The 13,153-nt window shown below is 34.5% G+C and overlaps 1 protein-coding gene across 2 annotated transcripts; it reads left to right on the plus strand.

The window, feature by feature from the left end:
• The first annotated feature begins 3,320 nt into the window (after positions 1 to 3,320).
• LOC582971 (barrier-to-autointegration factor) lies at positions 3,321 to 11,231 on the plus strand. 2 transcript variants are annotated; one of them, XM_782899.4, is made up of 3 exons: positions 3,321 to 3,446; positions 8,107 to 8,243; positions 9,305 to 11,231. In XM_782899.4, the coding sequence occupies exons 2-3, from the start codon at positions 8,115 to 8,117 to the stop codon at positions 9,449 to 9,451; spliced, it is 276 nt and encodes a 91-aa protein (XP_787992.1). In that variant the 5' UTR covers positions 3,321 to 3,446; positions 8,107 to 8,114; the 3' UTR covers positions 9,452 to 11,231. The 2 variants fall into 2 exon arrangements, with proteins under 2 accessions (XP_787992.1, XP_030855108.1); XM_030999248.1 differs by having other exon boundaries at positions 3,339 to 3,446; positions 8,104 to 8,243; positions 9,305 to 9,451.
• The last annotated feature ends 1,922 nt before the right edge of the window (positions 11,232 to 13,153 follow it).

Here is a 13,153-nt window from a genome sequence, read left to right on the forward strand (position 1 = left end):
TATGTAATGCGTCTTTTTTTTCTAGTTATACATGTATGTGATTCTGCCTTCTCTGTTTACTCCCCCCCCCCCCCATCCCACCTCACCTACCTTTCTGTCTTTCTCCCTTCCTCATTCCCTCACATTATCTCCCTTCTTGTTTCTAGGTCTTCCTCGTGTACCAGGGTTATTCTTAATTTGGGTTTGCATTTTCTGAGTAAAGTAATTGTTCAAAGGACTTACTTGTTGGAGAATAAAAATGGATTCGTGTAAAATTGATGCGTTAAAGATATTGCATATGCTATAACACAGCTTACATCAGTATTTTCCAGTATCTTCAGTTCACTTTTTTTTCCATTTCAATTTATTCATGTTTCCAACAAAACATTACAAATCAATTATAAACATTTACAACAAATCGAGGGTTCAGTAACACAAAGACGTAATGAGTATGAGTATTTGATATCAAAATGTTCAGAAAAATGTGGGCTTTCAATGTGTGACACCTTTTTATATGACTTTTTTGTATACACACTTCTGGTTTATATTTATTTTATGTATAACCTCAACGAGTCAGAAATATTAGTATCTATAATTATCTCAGTTATTGTTTTGTACATGTACTTTCACAATATTAATCGATCAAAATATATTGTGAGTTTATATCTCATTCTGCAGAAAAGACAACTCTATACAATTAGCCATGCAGGTATAATATCTGGTAATCTGGGCACCAGGTAGGAAGACGTTCTCTGAATGGCTAGAGCACTTTTATTTGGCAGCTTTGGTATTGAAAGGAAATTGGATAATTATAAATGTTTTATACATTGAATGCTTGCTGTTATCCTACTTTAAAAAATTGAAGTATACCTTGAAATATATATTTATTGAAGTATAGCTATGAAAGACTGAAAATTAAGTCACCATGAGTTGAATTCGCTAATGTAAGTCATATGTAATCCAGATTGTATTTTTGTGTGCGAGGCATTGGTGTTTTAATATGAAATATAAACATTACAAACCTACCCATGCAATATTTCCAACTAACATTTGAATTGTGAGTGTGTGTGTTTACATTTTCACCAAGTTATCCTGCCGCCTCAGTGCTGACATAAGCTTTCACCGCAATACTTTTTAAATAATAATCTTCTATGAAAACCTGGTACATTATAGATTTGAAAAAGGAAAAATAGTCTCTTTTTATCTAGGAGGGAAATGAGATAGATTTATGTATCATTATTTTTGTAGTCGTTTCAGTCGCATTATTTATGTATGATTTCAAACGACAGGACCGTCTTACTGATATTGCTTAAAGATAAACTTGAGTTCTGGTAATGCGATTGCATTGTGAAAGAAAAGGTGTGGAATGGATCAGAAACGTTGATCACATAGCATGTAAGTAATGGTGTGTAATGCAAGGTTCTGGAGTTATCAAAATCATCATAAATTTGGCAGAGCCTTGGTAAAGTAACAATCACTTACAGAGAAAGATGTATATGGGACAACACATATGGTGTCGGGGCTAGTACTACCCTGATTTCCTTATCTTTCTAAGCTCATTACTCAGCCAGTATACATCTTCTTCCAAAATTGTTTGGCACATGACATTTATTTGTAATCTTGAAGATTCAGTGTAAGTTTCGTTAGATTCTGTGAGAATTCATTTTCTTTTTTTACCAGAACTCAAGTTTATCTTAATGTGTTTAATGGAATATTGGTTCACTTGTTTATTCACTCGAGAGCCATTGTTTTTTATTGCATTTTATTGTGGAATGTATTTTTTGCTTAAAAACAATTACATCTCTCATGCAATATATTTTGTATTAAAAGAATAATTTACTATACACATAGAGCTCCCTTTTATGTAGTTTCATTTTTCTTAAGTGGATGTGTGGTTTTGGACAATGACTGTGAATGTCAATAAAATCCTCTCCCGTCTCGATCCAGACGACATAACGGGCGGAAATCCTGCCTTATCTCTACAGAAGGGGTTCTCACACTTTTTCCTTGAAATCTAAGATGTCCGAAATGGTCAAAATTACTGCACTTATTCAATTATTTCCATTAAATACGTGTTTTTTTTCTTCATTTCAACTGTAAAAAGTGGTCAATTCAGGTACGCAAATCTGTCATGACAGTGTCTGGGTGTATGGGCATACATATCAAATTCATCAAATTAGACCGCAAATTATCATCAATTTTTTTGAACATGTTAACATTTTGCAATTTTAATTTTAAAAAGTTAAATTTTGCCCAGCCGTAAATAGTACATTTAGTTGAGGTAGTATTCACGGCTTGGGAAAATAGTGTGTTTATTTTTGACCATGTGACACACTTTTAACCAAACAAACACCAATAAATTGTTGATGCAGGATATCAAATATATAGTGCGTCCCAGAAAAAACGAAACCGAGTATTATCGATGTTTGATTACAATTATAATTGATAATTGACACATATTATTAAAGCTTAGATCATACTCTTTCATTTCATGCAACTCATATGATGCATATTTCACGCATGAGTGATTAAAATCAACTTGAAGAGAGGGTATCAAAAAGTCATTTGGCGGGCGGTATCTGAATTTCAAAGTAAAAATCACGTTCCTAGAAAGTTCATTTTCTGCCTTTTCATATTATGACACCTCAATCAGGAAAAGTGAGCCAGGAATAACAAAGTTCTATTGGTTTAAAGTAATGCTTGCATTTCCGTAATTTAACTAAACGAATTCGTTTTCACTGGCTGCCTGCTGTAGAAAAAAACAGGCACCCAGTGAAAACGAATTCGTTTGATAAAATTATGGAAATGCAAGCACTACTTTAAACAAACAGAACTTTGTTATTCCTTGCTTATTTGTCCTGATTGAGGTGTCATATGAAAGGGCAGAAACGCAACTTTCTAGAAATGTGATTTTCATTTCAGGTACCGTTCGCCAAATGACTTTTTGGTTTCCTCTTTTCAAATTGCTTTTAATCACTCATGCTTGATATATGTATTTTATGAGTTACATCAAATGAAAGAGGAGGATCTAAGCTTTCCAAATATGTGTCATTTATCAATTATAAATGTGATTAAGTTATGATAAAACATCGATAATTCTCGGTTTCGTTTTTTCTGGGACGCACTGTATAATTATGTCACACTACAGGTTTCAGATTTAAAATGTCATGCGATAGGTTCAAAAGCTTTTGAATATAAAAAAAACATTTTGTCAATTTCCTAGTTAAACATGAGAGCCCCTTTATGCCGGTTTGAGCCTTGGCCTGAATCCTAGACGGTTTAATCTAGTCTCTACATCCGAGACGTTCAACATTTTATTTTCCCTTTTTATTGGGCGTTTTAGAGACACTGTATCCCCCGTTATTGGTACTGCATTGGTCCTTTATTGGTCGCTTATTTCAATGAGAGAAAAAGGCGGAAACAGTCAGAAAAGGGATTTTTGAATTTGGTTTAGCAACGTCATCTCGGTAAGTGAATGTAATTGTATAAACACAGTAATATAGCCATTTTTTAAAGAAGTTTATTTTTAATGTTGTGAGTGCCGTTGTTTCATATGTGTTAACTATTAATTATCTAAAGTATAAATAGATCTAGACCTAAATCTTAAACGTGGCTTTTTAGTTTAACAGTGTCCATTCCCATGTGTGTTATTTTGCGTAGGTAAAACTCCAGGGAGCGCCGACGCATCGTGATCCGACGCGTACGCGATGCGTGTCATGATGTAGGCGTCGTAGCTCGCTGACATTCAATGCACAATTTATTATCATGTCCCGCACATGCACATTGGGGTATTGGAGAAGTTTACAATCAGTTTGAATTTGTCAATTTAGCACTGTTAAATATATAATTAGATCTAGATCTAGACTCTATATAGTCATAGACTCTAGATCTATAATAATCTAATAGAAATAGTCTAGACTAGGGTCAGGGTGTCTGGACGATTTTTCAATCTTCAATTTGGCCTAGTCTAGAGCCAGGATCTAGATCTAGACTAGGCCTAGACTCTAGAGTCTATTTTTCGATCGTTTTCCACCATTTTTTTTTGTTGTGAATCAAAAATGTAATCAGAATAATACATTTCAAATTTCAAGACTCACCGATGTTTCTATCAAAAGATACAGCCCCTCTAAAACTCTGCAATATTCATATCATTTTGCATTTTTGGTCGGACTCTACGAAAAAGACATGAACATAAGCTAGGAAAGACATAGACCGAAAGCTCCAGTCTCTATAATCGTCGGTTGTTCCACTGAGACTACGTCTGGCTCCACTAGACCTCCGGTTATAGAGACTGAACGACTGCCTATGCCAGCCTGTGTTGAACTTATTCCGCTAGATTTTAGCCGCTAGGCCCCTCCCACAAACTTGCCACGGCCGTATTGTTATATGCCCCCAAAATCCCCCAAAAGGTAATTTTACCTCGTTCATTTCCAATTTTAAATTAGACCTAGGCTATAATACATCGGTTCCACTTACTAACTTGATTGATATAATCCGTTTAATGGTCCCTTTTAAGGAAATTATCGGTCAAAATCGACATCCATGTTGAAAATCTTGCAAGCCGTGTTAAACTCTCGCTGCCGTCAATCTCATCCCTTCTAGTCTACGCCGAAGGCAAAATGATTATGAAGGAAAAACTGTGATAACGCCATTACGAACGTGTAGATGGCGCACAGTTTTTCCTTCATAATCATTTTGCCTTCGGCGTAGACTAGAAGGGATGAGATTGACGGCAGCGAGAGTTTAACACGGCTTGCAAGATTTTCAACATGGATGTCGATTTTGACCGATAATTTCCTTAAAAGGGACCATTAAACGGATTATATCAATCAAGTTAGTAAGTGGAACCGATGTATTATAGCCTAGGCCTAATTTAAAATTGGAAATGAACGAGGTAAAATGACATTTTGGGGGATTTTGGGGGCATAACAATACGGCCGTGGCAAGTTTGTGGGAGGGGCCTAGCGGCTAAAATCTAGCGGAATAAGTTCAACACAGGCTGGCATAGGCGATCGTTCTGTCTCTATAACCGGAGGTCTAGTGGAGCCAGACGTAGTCTCAGTGGAACAACCGACGATTATAGAGACTGAAGCTTTCGGTCTAGGAAAGACATAGAAAGTGATAGTTTGATAAAAACAAGATAGGGAAAGACAGAAAGAGAAAGTGATACAAAATTACAAATAGACTCTAGATCTAGAAGAAAATGGAAAGATAGAAGAGAAGATGAATGATAGAAAAAACAAAGAATAACATTATTAAGGAAAGACAGAAAGAGAAAGTGATAGAATGAAAACAAAGAATAACATAAGAGAAGATGATAGAAGGAAGAAACAAAGAATAACATAATGAAAGACAGAAAGAGAAATAGAAAAACAAAGAATAACATAAGCAATGATAGGAACAAAAGTATAGAACGATAAAAACAAGAATAAGAAAAGGTGATAGAAGGAGAAACAAAGACTAATATTAGGAAAGACAGAAAGAGAAAATGAAAAGATAGAAGAGAAGATGAAAGAAGGAAAACAAAGAATATTCATGATAAAGAGCGCTGTTCGCCCGAGATTGCTGAATATGCATGATCTAAGAGACAACTTTTGCTTATTCAGCAATTTCGAGCAGGTCATCTGTCGCATGGCAGAGCACCTATTGATTTCTTTTCTTTCTGTGCTATGAATTTTGTTACGTGGTGTGTGGAATGGATATCTCATGAATGGCGTGGTGAATGACCATGAAACTTTCATGGCATGTGGCATATTAGAGTCCATGCATGATTATTGATCTTAACAAGGATTTTTTAATTACTAATGCGTGGTATCATCTGAGGCGCCATTCAATTCAAGGTAATTTTTAAAAAAATGTGTCGCAGCCCAATGGGTAAATTGGTCATGTGTACAATTAAAACACTCATTGCATATTTCAAACATAAAATACAATTACAATTGATGTCAATATTGGAATATATATAGTTAATATCATAAGATTGCTTGGGCAGCAAAAATAAGAAAACAGAATATAACTTGAAGTCAGGAAAACGGAGAGGAGAAACATGAAGAAAGAAGTAAAAGATGAAGTTGTAGAAAACGCATGTACATGTACATTAAAAAATATAAATTGCATACATGTATTTCTAAAGAGTCATTAAGACAATATACAAATATATAAATAGAAAAGAACATATTCTTTTCATAACATTGTTGAAGATTGATATTGCAAGTATTTATATTTTGTTAATTCTTAATATTGACCATATTTCATTCAAATACATTTTCATTTCTGAATGATACTTAGTGATACTATTCTTAGCAATTTCAAATCACTTTTAGCCATTATTGACCTAAATTTAGCTCAAAGACGTTAATTTAACTCCAAAATTGATGTACGCGCACGCTTTTGCAAGAATTTCCAAAAGTGGTTAAAAAAGTACCTATTTTGATTTTTGAATCTGCTATTGCTCTTCAGAATGGCTGGTTTACTCCCAATATTTGTTCATGTTCTGATAGGGTATGAATTGGAGGATGGGATTTTACTCAACACCCCTCCCCCTGGAGAAAAAAAAATGCTGATGGGTACTAGACCTCACCATAATTGCAACTTTAAAAATTCATAACTAGTAAACTTAATATTTATCAGAATTTATTCAGACTCTATTTTTGATCTGATATTGCTCAAACTTTAGATAATTTGTCTTTAGAACTCATTTGTCTGCTTGCATTAAAGGGACTTAGTAACATTGTTTAGATGAGAGATAATGGTGCTACGGTGGTGACTTCAATCCTACATGTAGATAGATGTACATGTACAATTAAAGATAATCTGAAAATTTGAGTGAAAATGGACATTATTAATGATACAAATTGGGAAAAACTGATCTGACCGACTCCTTAATTCTCCCAACTATATTATTACAATTTATTTACATTTAAGGTGAATGTAAATCGTCACAAAGCAATGAAGTGGCTCTTCATACCATTCCAGACATTTAAGTGTTGACAGATTTTTAGTAGCCTGTTTTATGTCTTTTTTTCATGGAAAAATGGTTGGAAGAATTTACTGTTAATCACTGTTAAGAGGGTGTTGCACAGTGACTCTTTCAAAGAAAACCATAGATATCTTTGTGGTTTGAGATTTTTGTCAGGATTTTTTGCATGTCAGATTGTCAGAGGGTTAGTACAATAGAATGAGCTTAATAAAGTAACATTTTATACACAAATTAAGCAATTTTTTCATCAACCTTCAACAATGTTACTGAGTCACTTTAATACTAGATAATTTATAAGACCAATAGAGGGAGCAGGGACAGAGTTGACTCCCCCTTTAAAAGATGATAGTGCAAAAAGGGATAGTCATTGTCATGAAACATTAAGGCTAATTCATACATTACATAGGCAGAGGTGCCAACCAGTACTATTTAATCGTATTTAGTACGATAATAAGAGTGGAATACGATAATACGATATCACTTTTTTAAAGTTTTTTAAATTTTTTAAATTTTTTAAATTTTTATTTTAAAAAAATAAATAAAAAATTGTTTAATACCCATAAAAACCATGGAACCCCATTAAAATATGAACAAGTAAACCCCTGCAGCCCCAACAAAAACTTTGCTTTACAAGTTTACAAACATTGTACTTGACTGTACGTACACTGTACCAGTATCACATTTTTCTGAAATTTTACTGGCCCGGGGCCAACCGGCCATTGGTAGTGTTGAGTTTTCATGAAAATCTGATTTTTCTCTCCAAAATCTTTTTTTTTTTTTTTTTTAGGATACTCAGTCTGTTTTTTTACTGTCAAGAGGTTGGCATCTCTGCATAGGAATCAGGGTTTGCATAAAATCTCATGTATTACATGTGTGTACATTGATTTGTTTCGTCAAATTTACTTGCAAGGGCTAAAACTTGGGTTCAATGTTGAGCATGCTATTTCTTATATTCTGTTTTATTATGAGATTGTGAACTTTTACATTAAACAATAATAATAGTTTTCACATTTGAAAAAACAAAGGCAGTATAATAGTAATTCTTAAGTTCTTTGTAAGTTTTTGTCTAGCAACTACTTTCCTTCATTCACACCAGATTGTTAACAATTTACATTTGCCTTATGCATATTTTTCTCTCCATGCAATAGAGTGCAACATGGCCCAATCAACATCACAGAAACACAGAGACTTTGTATCAGAGCCCATGGGAGAAAAGGAAGTGACAGACATGGCTGGAATAGGACCTGTTCTTGGTGGAAGACTTTGTGATAAAGGCTTTGATAAGGTAAGAAGCGTGAAGCCCTGAAACAATCTCAATAAAATACAATACAATAAAGTCATTTCTATAGCGCTCTTACAAACTAACTGTTGTTTCACAGCGCTTTACATAAAAATTATCAAAGAATCTATTGTTGATCATGGTCAAAGAGGAGAGTTTTGAGACATTTTCGGAAGACATCCAGCGAAGGTGCTAATCGAATAAAACATGGAAGCTCATTCCAGAGTCGAGGAGCACATGCATGGAAAGCGTTGTCGCCAGAATGTGGTAGCAAGCATACCTTTGTTCTGAAGGGAAAAAATGCATTGTTATATTTTGAAATTCAAAAAGGGAAAAGCCTTGGCTGATTTGTGCATGTACTTCTAGTAGAATGTCTTAAGTTTGCCCCAAAATGAGATTGTTATGAAACTGAAGAAAGCAAACTGTGCAAAGAGACTTGTTAGAATCAAGTGGAGTTGATTGTAAAACACAGCTGTCTCATCCCAGAGAGAAGTGTGTGATTAGTTGATTAACATTATTCCCATTTGCAGGCATTTAACTTGGAGTGTTGTTTTCATCATAGAACATTGTCTAAAATTGTTTACACACCTGTTCCATAAACATGCAAAAAATACATGAATCTGTTGTGAAATGTGAGGAAAATCAGTAAATCAGTTCTTACCAATACATTTCCAGATAAAGTGGATGTCATTGTCATACATAGGGATGAGATTTCTTTTGAATTGTTCATCTGAGCACCCAGCTCTGAATTTTACCAATGTATCATACATTGCCCATATCCCTGGCTGCTTTGAAAAAGAAAAAGATGAAGAAAAAAATACACACTTGTAACAAAACAACACACACAATAACTAGTTTCATGCATACCCATGATTTAGAAAGTGTATCATATGACATGTGAAATCATTTTTTCTCTCTTTCCTCTTTCTTTCTCCCCAATCCCCCTTCCCCCCCCCCCCCCTCTTTCTCTTTTCTCTCTCTCTCTCTCTCTCTCACTCTCTTTCTCTCTCTCTCTCTCTCTCTATTAATCTATCTATCTCTCTTTCTCTCCTTCTTTCTATTCACAGGCCTACGTTGTCCTAGGACAGTTCTTGGTGCTAAAGAAAGATGAAGAAATGTTCATGCAATGGCTGAAGGAAGAAGCAGGAGCAAACAAGAAACAGGGTGGAGATTGCTATAAATGTTTAAAGAGTTGGTGTGACAACTACTTGTGATCAAATCACCAAATGATGATCAGGGTAAACGTGTTGGACAGACACAGAAATGTAAATGAATATAGCATGGGGAAAACAAATTGAACAGCTCTGAATTCTTGGCCATCTACCATTTTAGAGTATTATCACACTGTGTTTTTGGCATGCACAGTATATCGAAGTATCCATACTCTTTATTGGGTACCGTATTTCGGTTCTGATCATGATTAAGTTAGAATGTTGCACCATTTTATATATTTTTGGTCACAAAAGGTTTTTTTAATTTGGAACACTAATCACTGTATAAATCATCTTATTAGCGCCGTTTGCTGTAAGTGAATATGGTAAACTAACAAATATCAAGGTCATTAAAAATGCAGATTATGACAACAACTCAAGTCTAAAGGTTAAACTTATGAGGGAATATTGAGAGCATATCCCTTGGACTTGCTCTCATATTAACAATTTTATAGTTGGATTTAGCCTATAAGAATGTCTCCAGAAAATCAAAAACATTATGGGTTGTGCTAGAAGCTCATGTTTGTTCTTATCGGCCTTTGTAATCATCCCCTCCTCATATTCTTCCATAGTGCAATTTTATCATGAAGTACATGTATGTGGGCTATTTTATCGCTTTTGAATTGTTCTGCAATTTGGCTCGTGTCGCAAATTGGAGAATATTCTGCTGCCATGTTTAGCAAATGGAAAAGGTGTCTTTTGTATATATGCAAATTGTACCAAGCAGATTTTATTTGTCTGATTATTCCTCTTGCTATAAAAAGATCCTTTTGGTTTGTCATATTTGATTCGCTTTTTTCCTCTTTATTGCCATCTCCTATGAATAGAATCGTGTTTATAAAATGATGTACATTCATTTCATTTTGTGGGAGTGTTGCTTTTCATTATCTATTCATATCATGTTTTTTGTTTCTTCTGTTTGCATTAATGACTGAATTTTAATAAAGATATGTCCCTACCCTTGAAGTTTAAACTTGATAAATAGTCTCCATTTTAGAGCATGTATTTTGAACCATATTGATTTCTTCACCATGTGTAGCAGGGGTGTTTGCCAGAATTTAAAATTACCACTTTCCTGGAAAAGTTCTCAATACATTAGACTGCACCATTAGTAGATATAATACATTTTTTGTTTTAAATGGCTACTACTCGTTAGCAACATTGCACAAGTTTTGTTATTGATATATAAAGAAGAAAATAGTAATGTAATCAAGCACACCCCTTTATTTTGATTGTACCTATCTTGTATTATTGCTTGCAAACCTCCATATTTTCACATGAATAACATAATGTGACAAATTCGTGTTGACTATTGATAATGTTTGAATCTCCCCAGGTCATGATTTACGTAATAAATGTACATGTTTGTAATTAAGTGTGGTAAAAGGGCGGCACAACCACCCCCACTCTTCTTTACCGTCATTCTAGGACCCTGTCTTCAGTTTTAATCAAAATTAAGGACTTTATTGATTGGACTTATGTTGTCTTGTTTATCCAATCAAATAATTTAAGATGCCCTTGTTTGGTAGCTAATAGAGAACATACAATATAAATATCATGAAGTAATTAAATATCATTTTTTGATGGATAGAAAAAGTATGCACATGTTTATGCTTTATTGTTACATGTATGTCAATAGGAATTATCCATTATTGTGCACCATAATCTAATCACTTCTATTTGTAGAAAGGGAGTCTTGGTTGTGTCTTCCTCACTATTTTAAACATTGTATGCTTATACATAATTGCTTAATAACATGTTAATTTTTTTATATGTAAATTAATCATTTGTTGCCACCTGTCGTTATTGCGTTACAATTTCTTATCTACTTGTGATGTTAAATCAACTCAAAGCCAAAAACTTAAAATGAAGACGATTACAAATAGTATGAGGATATATTGAAATGAGCTGGACTTGACATTTGAAGAATATTTCATTTATAATTGATTTATACATGAGTGAACATGATTTCCTCAAAAGTTGCATGGTGCTACAGAATATATTGATTTTTCTTTGTAGCTGGTCTGAAGTAAGCAGAGTGAGTGAAAGAGTTTTTGGGAGAAATATCATTGTATGAGATGTGTAAAAATGTGAATGACGGTAAAAGGATGTGTATACATGGACATGTCATTAATACTGCGTGTCCTGCAATTACCATTACGCCTGATAACACCTGGATGGCTATTGGCAAATGTGGATTAATGAACCACTATAACACGACAAATTCCATTACGTACGCCGTACGAACGATTTTCAGACAATGGAAAAACAGCGAGATTTGTACGAAATTATCGTTCGTACGAACCTTTGTCACCGTAGCAAAACGTAGACTAAGGATGAAAGATTTACCAGCATTTAACTTAGCATATTTATATTTGAATGATCTTTTCAAGGATTATGTTCGTGGATTTGGTAATCGTAATTTATTACAGGTGGTTCGAGTGTTCCATAATATTGTCAGTATCTGCCCTAATGTTCGTACATTCTGAAAAGCTAAGTGACGTGGAGATGTCTATGATCACGAAAATGGAATAATATAATTAGGAAAATGAAAAAGGTTACGGACTTTCAAACATGAATTATTAAATCATGATTATGCTACCCGTTCTCATCGTAATTAGATTCGTATTTTCCTTACCACTTCTGTCTACTCGTGAAATACTGTTGGTAATTTAAAACTTTCAATATTTAGTACATACGAGCACCAAAAGAAGAAAAAAAATGTTATGGCAAAAATCTTGTTTTGTCATCAGTATGCACTACATAATTTGTGATATGATAGATTCGGTAGTGATCATTGCCATGCAGGAATCATCAGGATTTATCAATTTTGCGAGAAGTAAAGCGAACAAGGAAAGAAAAATTAAAAAGGTTTGACGTGGTATGAATTGTATTTCGATATAAAAATACAATAAATAAGTTACAATTGGGGCGCTGTGGTGCTTTTGCTAAACACTCCACCCAAACGGTATGCTTGATTGGTTGTTTGTAGAAAATGGAATATTTTTTGATAAAGAAATATTGTTTTAAGTAGGATATTTTTCTAAAGTGATTTGTGTTAAGAAATACGAAGCATACTATACATTTGAATAATCTTCTTACCTATTTTGTTGATGTATACAGACGTATAACTTGCAACTCAAATGTATGAAATTACATTGAATTTTAATGACAAATTATTTGTCTGTGGAAGTCATGAACAAAAGATTCTTCGAAAAAGCGAATAATACACAGGTAAACATTGCATTAAATTACGAAACGTGACATCCAATTTGTTTCCATATAGTACCGACCAGGCGCGTACGCAGGGGGGGGGGGGGGGGGGGGGGGGGGGGGGGGGGGGGGGGGGGGGGGGGGGGGGGGTTTGGGGGGTTAACCCCCCCCTTTGGTATTTTTATGTGTATAAACCCCCCCCCCCCCAAAAAAAAAAAAAAAAAAAAAAAAAAAAAAACCTAAAACCCCCCCCCCCCCCCCCCCCCCCCCCCTTTTGGATTTTTTTTTTTTTTTTTTTTTTTTTTAATTATTAAAAAAAATAAAATAATAATAATAATAATCCCCATGACTGACCAAAACAGGTGACCCTACCCCCCCCCCAACGGAGCAAAATGTCAAATTTTCAAATTTCGAGGTCAAAAAAAAAAAAGAAGGTGTCCTCTTACCCCCGCCCCCCCCCCCCCCCCCCGCTTATTCAGCGGTGGGCTGAGT

This window comes from Strongylocentrotus purpuratus, unplaced genomic scaffold, assembly GCF_000002235.5.
Source record: "Strongylocentrotus purpuratus isolate Spur 01 unplaced genomic scaffold, Spur_5.0 spur5_scaffold_5, whole genome shotgun sequence".
NCBI classification, from domain to species: Eukaryota; Metazoa; Echinodermata; class Echinoidea; order Camarodonta; family Strongylocentrotidae; genus Strongylocentrotus; species Strongylocentrotus purpuratus.

Bases quoted from the DNA above. Each gene is read 5' to 3' on its own strand.
- LOC582971 (XM_782899.4), top strand. From the start codon at position 8,115: ATGGCCCAATCAACATCACAGAAACACAGAGACTTTGTATCAGAGCCC. The intron at 8,244-9,304 runs GTAAGAAGCGTG...TTCTATTCACAG, and splicing joins GTGATAAAGGCTTTGATAAG to GCCTACGTTGTCCTAGGACA.